The 10847-nt window shown below is 48.0% G+C and overlaps 1 protein-coding gene across 1 annotated transcript; it reads left to right on the top strand.

The window, feature by feature from the left end:
- Positions 1-6762: 6762 nt before the first annotated feature.
- Positions 6763-10494, top strand: LOC141027104 (uncharacterized). Its single transcript, XM_073504037.1, has 5 exons — positions 6763-7116; positions 7241-7834; positions 8039-8188; positions 8998-9510; positions 9910-10494. Exons 1-5 carry the CDS (start codon positions 6763-6765, stop codon positions 10492-10494), a joined length of 2196 nt encoding a protein of 731 aa, XP_073360138.1.
- The last annotated feature ends 353 nt before the right edge of the window (positions 10495-10847 follow it).

Here is a 10847-nt window from a genome sequence, read left to right on the forward strand (position 1 = left end):
GATTTATGTGCTTTACATTTTTAGAGTATCTAACATTAGTCATGGTTAGATGTGTAATGAGGATTGTCCACTCGATGCAAAAAGAAACAGTCGTAGTCCATCTAGGGAAAATTGTCGTATGAGTTATTATGTAGGACGTATTCGATGGCGCCTAGAGGTGACCTGGCTGTTCACGACTGGAATTATGGTGGTGTTCCACTCGCACGTTCCAAAGGGGAGGTATTATTGGATTATGCACGACGATGATCAACTGCAAAGAAGAGAGGAGAATTTGGGAGATCTGCTGAAATCAAATTTGGACTTGTCTGTGCTTGAACAACTTTTTCTAAGGAAGAAATTGATACTGTCATCAAAGAACTACCTTCTGATGAGTCACCCAGGCCAAATGGTTTTAACATCAATTTCATCAAACATTGTTGGGACATCATTGCTCCAGACCTTTATGCTCTCATTGAGGATTTCTCTAAGGGGTCAATTAAGCTGCAGAGCATTAATACTTCCTATATCACTCTCATCCCAAAGAAAGACTGCCTAGTTTCTGCCAATGATTATAGGCCCATCTCTTTATTGAACTGCTCAATTAAAGTCATAACCAAGCTCTTGGCAAACAGACTGCAGAAGATCATTCTGAAGCTGGTGCATACTAACCAGTATGGATTTCTTATGTCAAGGTCCATTCAAGACTGCTTAGCCTGGGCATATGAATTTATTCATCAATTTCACTCATCCAAAAAGGAGCTTATATCCTAAAACATGACTTTGAAAAGTTTTTTGACTTAATTGAGCATGGCACTATTCTAGAGATCCTAAAAGCAAGAGGTTTTGGGGAAAAGCGTGGCTTATGTGGATGGATATGATCTTCAAGTCTTGGTACTCCTCTGTATTATTGAATGGAGTTCCTGGCAAGCAGTTCCTTTGCAAGAGAGGTGTTAGACAATGGGGATCCTCTTTCTCCTTTATTATTTGTGCTTGCAGCTAACACCCTGCAGTCAATCTTAAATGAAGCCTTGCATGCAGATCTTATCAAAGCCCCTCTCTAGAATCACCCTGCTCTGATTTTCCTGTAATACAATATGCAGATGACACTGTTTTGATAATGCCTGCATGTAAAACTCAGATCCAACAACTCAAGAACCTCCTGATGCACTGTAGATTTGAGGTATGTAGGGGATAATATACGGGCAGCTGCAAAAGAAATTTAAGAGTCGGCTACTTTATGGGATCTATTCAGTTATTTTTACGGGATCTATACTGCAAACTTAAAGGTTTGACCCATTACAACGCATCTGATACAGATGCTCTTAAATGAGCACAATTGTTAGATGTTCGACACCAAAACTGACTTGTGTGAGTTTGTCTTGTCTTTTTTAACACGGTACAAACTTCAGTGCTCACCTACATGCACATACACTCAACAGTATTAACGCACGCATGCACACGCACACCCCCTATGAGCACCTCTGAGATACTTAGTCAGCACAACATCTTGATATTGACGAAGTTGACATAGACACCTTCATAGTTGACAGGAATGTCACCTCCCACTAAATGCACATCGTTGAAAAGCCTGAATTATATCCAGAAAAGCGCGACCACCGGTGCCAAGTCTAGGACTTGAACCATGTTATTTTGGTTCCACCATAAGAACCTAACCATCTCAGCTATGCTTAGTTCATGATTGTCTTAGGCACTTAGGAAAGCATTACGTGATCTGATGCAATTTATTTTAGGATGCAGAGGCTGAAAGATGTGACACCGAGGAAACAAGAATGATCTGATTAATGAACTAATTAAGGCATCCCAGTTTAAATAAACTCGTGTACCTCTCGAAAAGAATTACAACAAACGGAATGGTTCTCTTGCGGGTGGAGAGAGTTTTATTCCAAAATTATATAGTTACAATCAAGAGGCATGATCTGCTCAATAGAGGCTCTTTCCACTATTTTGACCTTGTAAGAAAACTTTAACACAAAATAAACTACCTGGAGAATTTATTTCACGATCTGACCTATAGGTAACGCCACGGCTTGTGGGCATTTCTGCTTTATTTAGAAACACTGAAACAGCCTACGTTGCTCCCCTTTTAGATAAGTGGCAAAACGGGAACATGCCGCTGGATACGCCACACACACTGGCGCTTCGTATCGGGGCTGCAACGCCACACAATATTCCAAAATTATTTAGTTACAATTGAGAGGCGGGACATGCGCAATACAAGGGGGCCCGCTATTAAGTCAAACTGCATTACTACACATAGGTACGGCTATACCGTGTCAACTGATCTGCCACTCTATTTTGATCACGGTGAAACTTCTGTGGAACAAACTCCCGGTCAGTGTTACATCGCAGAGCCTCCGGCGGCCAGGGTGATCATTCAACGCCTATATGGCCCAGGCGCCGGTTTGACACATGCCGAGGTCAGGCAGAGGTAGGATCCCTGGGTTGTCCATGACAGGTCAATAAAATTAGCAAACAACTTTCACATGACTCCTAGGCAAGCAGCCGACCCAACACGAGGTGTTCGGGACTGCCAGAAAACACGCTCAAAAACTAAATAAATTCCATGAACCCATAAAAGTTATGCTCGTGAGTGTTCACGAGTGCTCATTAAGGTAAAAACAACAGATAAGAATTCCATGAACCCATAAAAAAATCACAATGGAATAAATTAAACAAAAACATTAAGGTAATAAACAACATAAAAGAATCTTATGATCTCATCAAAAATTCATAATGACATAAATTAAATAAGGATGATTGGATCCTAGCGGCTAGCTCCTTGGTCTAGGAGAAGTGCTGAAGTGGGCCAGGGCGTTGGGCCCTTAGGCTGGGCTAACTAGCAGCTCTTTTTGTTAGTGGGCTGATTTGAACTAGGGATCTCATGTCAAATTTTTGAAAATTATCGAGCTAAACAAGTTAGCTCGTGAAACTTGTTTGCTCGTTCGTTAAGCTCGTTAATCTTAGAGCAAAATACATTGTTCGGCTTGGTTCAATAACTAACGAGCACGAGACGAGCCGAGCCAAACTATCGAGCGCTCATCATGCTCGCGAGCTTCGAGCTTTTCGTCCAGCCCTATTTTGGATTGAGTTCCTATTTTTTGACTTGGTCAACAATTTCTCAAGGAGCTCTCTCATTCAAGTGAGATTTTAAATTTTGAATTTGGTTCACGATTTTGATTAGTCAATGATTACTCAAATCAAACTGTAACAACCAGATTATAAAAATACATCAGTTTCGCACCTTCTCATCACCTGACATATTTTTTTGTTTTGCCAACATGTGACACCGTAGCACCAATATAATACATGTGGTCACCACTTCAAGAGCATACAAGTGGGCTAATTTGCAGATAACACACAATTATACCCTAGAAAGAGACCATCAAAATACCACATTATTAATAAAAAAACATTTGACTGTATTCCACATACACACCAAAATCATGTTTTAATGAAATCCCAATAACACCAACTGTGCAGAGTAGCGCGCCCAATACTTCTAGTATCCAGCAATTTCAGTGAACTTAGCTCCACACCTATAGGCTTCGCTGAGATTATGCAAACTTAGCGGTTAGTAATTCAGTGCTAAGGCCAAAAAAAAAAGGTTCCCCACAGAAGTGCATGCATGCAACACGAAGACAAGCGAAAGATCCAGATGTGTCAAAATAGAATTTCTTTCAGATGGTTGTGTCCGACTCATGTTGATGCATAAAAACAAATATACAATACATATGAAAGGCAGGGGCAAGGAATAAAAATACTAAGAGAACATTTATGTATTTAGTGGAAAAAAAATTATAATATGGTTAGCTTTGGTGCATCCCCGCAAGTAGGCATATTACTGATCCTAAAGACAATTAATAAAATATTTCTTAAGTACGTCAGATTTTAGTTATTATGACTCCATTATGTAACATTAGTCACTCTTAGATGTGAATTAGGCCCATCCACTCCGAGCAAAAAAGGAAACAGCCGTAGTTGATCTAGGAAAAATTGTCTTGAAGTTATTACATAAGACGTAGTTTTTTTTTACTCACACATTGCAAAGGCAAGGAAGGACAGGATTATGCACGACGGTGATCTCCAAAGAAAGGGAGGAGGATTGTGCGTCGCAATGAATTGCCATGGACATGCTTCTGATCACGCACTTGGGTTGTGGCAGCGGAGATCAAGAACGTCTATTGTGGCGCCCACATCCGTCATCCGTGTGGGAAATTTATGGTCCAAACTGAATACTCCTTTACACTACTAGTGATACTATAAAGCAACCTATCATGCACGCTTGCTCAGTTGTTGTTGTCAACAGATGTCATTAATATGATAACATGTCGTCGTTAGGGTTTCCTAGCCCTGGCGATCTGGAGGCGTATGCCCAGCCGCCACCACCGCCGGCCGCCATGCCGGCCGTGTGTGGCCTTCCTTCCGCGCCTAGGGCAAGCCTAGGAGTCGGAATTGTGGCGGCCGAGTCCGCCGAGCGGTTGCGCGGCCCCTCGTGGCCCCGAGACTCTGCGGTATGCGAGTTGGGTTCTGGGTGCCCTAACCCCCGACGCAAGGCTGGTCTGCCTACAAAAACCCATCTAGGGTCTGGGAACGAACGCATCAGGAACCGCGTAAGCCACCAGATCGCACAACTCTCAAGCCATCGCCGCCGCTGTTAGCCGAGATGTTGTCGTCCGCGAGCGAGAAAGGCAAGAAGTCGCCGGCGGCCGAAGTGATACCGGAGGTTGGTGGGGGCGCATATAGGGCTCCCTCCGTGGACGCTGCTCGCCCGAAGCCTTCCAATGGGGGAGCTGTGGCTGCTAGGCGGATCAACCCGTAGATGCAATCGTTGACGATCTGGACGCAGATGAAGACGGCGGACGAGACGGCGGCGCCGTCAAAGACCCGGCATCGCGCCGAGCGGGAGGTTGAAGGGCCAGAGGACTTCAGGGAAGGAGAAGATTCTGAGGGCGAGGTAGAGCTAGCGGAGGTGGACCTTGAGGAGGACGGTGTACTGCAGCAACAGGCGCATCCTTGGTCCGTGGTCATGCTGGTGTATTCCCTGGACCGGCCATCGCCTAGCGCCCTATTTGATAACATTGTAGATGGATGGCGGCTAAAGGAGGATTTTGATTACTCGTACCAGGGAAATAATAAGTACCTCGTGCACTTCGGGTGCGAGGCCGATATGTCAAGAATCCTTCGAGGGGGGCCATGGCAGTATGAGCACGATCCGTTGTTAATTGAGGCCTATGATGGTATGAGGAAAGTGTCGGACTATAAGCTGGATAAGATGAGGATATGGGTACGTATTCTTGATGTGCCCATGAACTGGAGGACCGATGCAGTGGTGAAAGCATTATGTGTTAATCTGGGAAAGATCTTGCAAGCGGAGCTCAATGAGAAGGCTGGTAACTATGTTCGGGTCAGGGTGGAGATCCCGGTGTACCGTCCGCTGGAAACTTCAGTAGCTATGTTCGCCAAGCTGCAGGGTACAAGAACTAAGATGGAGTTTGAGATTCAGTACGAGAAGCTGCCACATTTTTTTATACATGTGGATATCTTGGACACCAAGAGAAGTCTTGTGGTAGGAAACGCAAAGGAGGTTTGCCAACTGGCAAATACAGTGGCAAGTTGCGCTGCTCACCACCACGTCGCTTTGGTCGGCAGTCCGGTACGGTGAGGGCGAAGACGTACCCCACGGTATTTCGGGGGCTTGATTTCTCGTCCGAGAGCACGGCATCATCGGCCCGTGGACGCGGCAGCAAGGGGGCGCGACGAACGGAAGGCGGCTCGGTTCGGCGTCAGCAACAGGCCGAGGAGCATAGCACTGGGAACCCTGCGGTGAACGAGCTACTGGCTGCAAAAATGGAGGCTATGTCTGGGGTAGCAAGGACGTGTTGAAGGAGCCACATGCAGCTACAGTGGGAGATGTTGCTAGCCACGGACTCGCCACATCGGGTGCTCAGAGCTCCAACCACTCTGAACCAAGGAGTTCTGACATGATACCAGCCATGCGCAATCTTTCACATGAAATCACCATGGCTAACGCTGATCTCTCTGATGATTTATCAACCCTGGGCAAGCGTGCAGCCGTTGGAGACAATAGTACTGCTTCTGTACAGGAGGCGGGAGACCTTGCTTTGGTGCCATATGATAATAAGGCCACTTTGGCCGATCGTGTGCTTTCAGGTACCCCCAAAAAGCGCAGGACGTCGGGAACTCGGGAGGTGCAGCAGTCCCAGCATGAGGGCGAGGTGGCTGACCAGGAGATGGTGGACCGGACCAACAACTTGGAGGCTGTCGGCACAGGGGCCGCCGACGAACTGACGGGCCGGCGGAGCCCCGTCAGGAGCAATGAATCTCCTTAGTTGGAACAGCCGAGGGGGTGGGAACTCTCGGACAGTTCGTGACCTTGTGAGTCTAGTGCAGGCTCACTTTCCGAGTATCGTTTTTCTTTGTGAGACTAGGCAGTCTAAGAATAAAATGAAACGTCTTCGTGCTAGGTTAGGTTTGAGAGGTTTTGATGCTTTTGATTGTGTCGGTCGTAGTGGTGGTCTTGCTTTATATTGGCATGAGTCTTTGAGTCTTGATGTAAAAGAAATAAATGAACGATATATTGATGCATATGTAACTGGTACGGCGGGTGAGCCACCCTGGAGGCTTACCTGTGTCTACGGCGAGCCACAGACGGAGGACCGTCATCGCATGTGGTCCCTTCTCCGTGATCTTCACCAAAAGGCCAACATGCCGTGGGTCGTTGTGGGAGACTTTAACGAAGCGATGTGGAGTTTTGAGCACTACTCCGACACACCACGTTCAGCAGGTCAGATGCTTGATTTCAGAGATGTTCTTGAGGTTTGTGGTTTGGGCGACCTTGGTTTTGCAGGTCTGCCCTATACTTTTGATAATCGTCGAGGGGGGCGGGCTAATGTAAAGGTCCGCCTCGACCGCGCCGTGGCCAACAACATGTGGAGAGATGTCTTCGCTCATGCCAGGGTGGAGCACCTGGTGGCGCCCAGCTCCGACCACTTGCCCATCTTGCTTCGATGCGCGCTCGAGGAGATGAGCCAGGCAACAGGCAGGAGATGCAGACAGTATGAGGTAATGTGGGAACGGGACCCATCCCTGCCCGAGGTAATTATGAACACATGGACTGAGTTGGGTTATGCTGAATCTTGGTGATATTGCTTCCGGCTTGGGTAACTTGATGAAAAAACTGCAAGGCTGGAGCCGCAAAAAATTTGGTAATGTGATTAAGGAAATTAACAAATCTCGCTCCCGCTTGGAGGAGCTTATGTCGATGAATGCAGATAGGAAAGACATACGGGAGGAGACCGATCGCATGAACGAGCTGCTATACAGAGAGGAGATGTTGTGGATGCAGCGGTCTCGTATTGCATGGCTGAGGGAAGGCGACCGCAACACTCAGTTTTTTCACCGGAAAGCGGTGTGGCGTGCGCGGAAAAATCGCATTAAGGCACTCATTGATGAGGCAGGGGTCACGTACAGGGACCATGGTTCCATGGCGGCTATGGCCACGGCCTACTTTTCTAAGCTTTTTACTGCTGATTCTTCTCTATGTGCGGATCCAGTTATAGATTTGATACAGACTCGTGTGACTGACAGTATGAATGATGGCCTGTGCACAGATTTTTCAGATAAGGAAATAGTTGATGCTCTCTTCCAGATTGGACCACTCAAGGCGCCAGGGCCGGATGGATTTCCAGCCCGCTTCTTCCAGAGGAACTGGGCAGTTATGAGAGAACAGGTTATGGCAGGAGTGCGGGAATTTTTTCGTACAGGGATCATGCCTGAGGGGGTGAATGACACTTCCATTGTTCTCATCCCGAAGGTGGATAACCCGGAGAGGCTAACTGAGTTTCGTCCAATAAGCCTATGCAATGTCATATATAAGGTGGTGTCAAAGTGTTTGGTGAATCGACTGAGACCTATTTTGGATAATATTATCTCTCCTCAACAAAGTGCCTTTGTCCCTGGCAGGATGATTACAGATAATGCACTAATTGCCTTTGAGTGTTTCCACTTTATTCAGCAGGAGAAGGACCCTAGCAAGAGCTTCTGCGCATATAAGCTGGATTTATCAAAAGCTTATGACAGGGTGGACTGGATCTTCTTGGAGCGAATGATGAAAAAGATGGGCTTCGCTCGCCGGTGGGTGGACTGGATTATGGCTTGCGTCACCTCGGTGAGATATACAGTGAAATTCAATGGAACCCTCTTGGAATCATTTGCACCGTCGCGCGGGCTACGGCAAGGTGATCCTTTGTCCCCGTTTTTGTTCCTGTTTGTGGCTGATGGTCTATCTGCGTTGTTGAAAGATGGAGAGCAAAGAGGAGATTATACCCCGCTAAAAATATGCCAAAGAGCGCCGGGTGTGTCTCACTTATTATTCGCAGATGATACGTTTCTCTTCTTCAAGGCAGAGGCGGACCAAGCTAAAAAGGTCCAACAAGTGCTAAATACATATGCAAAGGCCACTGGACAATATATTAATCCGTCTAAATGTAGTGCCCTGTTTGGCACTTCGTGTCCAGCCATGATGCAAGACGTGGTGAGAGATATTCTCCATATTGGTACTGTTACTTTTGAGGAAAAGTACCTAGGCCTTCCAACGCCCGAGGGTCGCATGTCTCGAGGTAAATTTCAGAATCTGCAGTCCCGGTTGTTGAAAAGGATTATTGCGTGGGCGACACCCTCTCTCTGGCTGGCAAGGAGACTATGATCAAGGCAGTAGCTCAGGCCATCCCTACGTATATTATGAGCGTTTTCAAGTTACCTATGTCTGTCTGCGATGATCTGAACAGAATGGTCCGGAATTTTTGGTGGGGGGCATCGGAAGGCAAGCGGAAAACACATTGGATAGCATGGCCAAGGATACAAGCTCAGAAAAGCAAGGGTGGTTTGGGATTCAAAGATTTCCGCCTCTTCAACCAGGCGCTCCTAGCGAGACAGGCTTGGCATTTGCTAACTAATCCCACCAGCTTGTGTGCGCAGGTTCTCAAGGCACGGTACTATCACCACGGGCGCCTCGAAGATACGGTATTCTCGGGGAATGCATCTCCGACTTGGCAGGCGATTCAGCACGGCCTCGAGCTCTTGAAAAAGGGCATCATATGGCGCGTCGAGGGCGGGCAGGACATCCGCATTTGGCGAGACTGGTGGCTGCCTAGGGAGCCATCACGCCAACCCATATCCCTGCAGGGTACGTGCCGCCTAAGGAGGGTGGCGGAGCTCCTGGATGGCGAGGGGTCCTGGCGCATGGACCTGCTCCGCCGCTACTTCCTCCCTGCGGATGTCGACGTCATCACCAGTATCCGTACGTCGACCCGCGTTACCGAGGATATTATTGCATGGGCACCGGAGAGGAACGGTATCTTCACCGTTCGGTCCGCCTACCGCCTGGCCATGGACGAGCATGAGCGTCCTTCGGCTTCCGCCACGAGCAGGGCACCGGATGGTCGTCGCGCCATCTGGAAGATCATATGGGGGTGCCCTGCTCCCCCTAAGGTACGCGTGTTCGCTTGGAGAGTCGTCACCAACTCACTTGCTACTTGGGGCAATAAAGCCTCGCGACACCTCGAGCTTACTGACATTTGCCCCTTGTGTGGTGTTGAACGCGAGGATGGATTCCATGCGCTTTGCAGATGTCCCCTGGCAAGAGAGCTCTGGCGAGTTATGGCCTTGGACTGGAACATCCCCAAGGTGGAGGCCATCGTCAACACTGGCCCAGAGTGGATCTTTTCACTGCTGGACCCCTTGGATGAGACGGCGAGACTGGTGGTGCTCATGACCATGTGAAGAGTATGGCATGTCCGGAATGAGATCACACACGACAAGGCGCCGCCCACTGCCGAAGCCTCTCGACGCTTTTTGCACGGATACATCAACTCACTCATGTGCATACAGCAACATCCTGATGGTAACCTAGAGAAAGGGAAGATGGCGGTCCTGCCTTCACCACCACGCGCTCCAGAAAGTACGGCGCCCAAGGTGCGCGCACACTGGGTACCGCCCCAGCCGGGCTGGGTTAAGTTGAACACGGATGGGAGCTACATAGCGGCCATAGGTGCGGCGGGAGGAGGTATGATCCTGCGTGATGACAGAGGCGAGACCATCTACAGCGCATGTAGGGAGCTACGTACATGCGACAACGCTTTAGAGGCGGAGCTAGAAGCGTGCAGAGAAGGCTTGGAGCTGGCCTTGCACCGATCTAACCTACCTATTCTGGTTGAGTTGGATAGCGCGGAGGCGGTGTCGATGATTACAGCACGCGAGATGGATAGATCGTCACATCGTACACTTATAAAGGAGATTCGTAGGTTGGCTGGAAGCGATGCTAGGGGGATCTCTTTTACTCTTTGTAGCCGTCTGCAGAACATGATTAGTCATGAGCTGGCCGCCTATGGCCGTAGCACTCCGCGCACAGCAGTCTGGCTTACTGCCGGGATGGACTTTGTTATAAACCTGGCTCTCGCTGAGAAGCCTCTTTGAGTAATGAGAATTCATTTTTTCCCGGGAAAAAAAACAGATGTCATTAATGACTTCATGAGTCGGTTTTGTTAACAAACCCGGCTGCAAATAAATAACCGGTTGGGAAAGCATAGAACTCCCACTGGTTCACATCACCAACCGATTAGGATAATACCTCAACCAAATGAGTTCTAGAGTATAATCCGACTAAGACCTTTTTCTTTTTCTTTGACACTGTCAACCGACCGAAGAAAATTGTTTCTCGGCAGGTTAACTTTTCAAACCGACAACGACAGTTTTCCTGAATTATTAATGCAAAGAAGTAACCGGGCATCATGCAAGTGTCTATGTGTTGGGAGATAGCGTTGCCAGCT

The sequence above is a fragment of the Aegilops tauschii genome, chromosome 1 (assembly GCF_002575655.3).
Source record: "Aegilops tauschii subsp. strangulata cultivar AL8/78 chromosome 1, Aet v6.0, whole genome shotgun sequence".
NCBI classification, from domain to species: domain Eukaryota; kingdom Viridiplantae; phylum Streptophyta; class Magnoliopsida; order Poales; family Poaceae; genus Aegilops; species Aegilops tauschii.

What these genes read in the sequence shown, in the direction of transcription:
- LOC141027104 (XM_073504037.1), top strand. Translation starts at nt 6,763, where the DNA reads ATGTGGAGTTTTGAGCACTACTCCGACACACCACGTTCAGCAGGTCAG. An exon ending in GGGACCCATCCCTGCCCGAG is followed by an intron (nt 7,117 to 7,240) that starts GTAATTATGAAC and finishes AATGTGATTAAG; the next exon opens with GAAATTAACAAATCTCGCTC. An exon ending in GGTGCCCTGCTCCCCCTAAG is followed by an intron (nt 9,511 to 9,909) that starts GTACGCGTGTTC and finishes ATGTGCATACAG; the next exon opens with CAACATCCTGATGGTAACCT.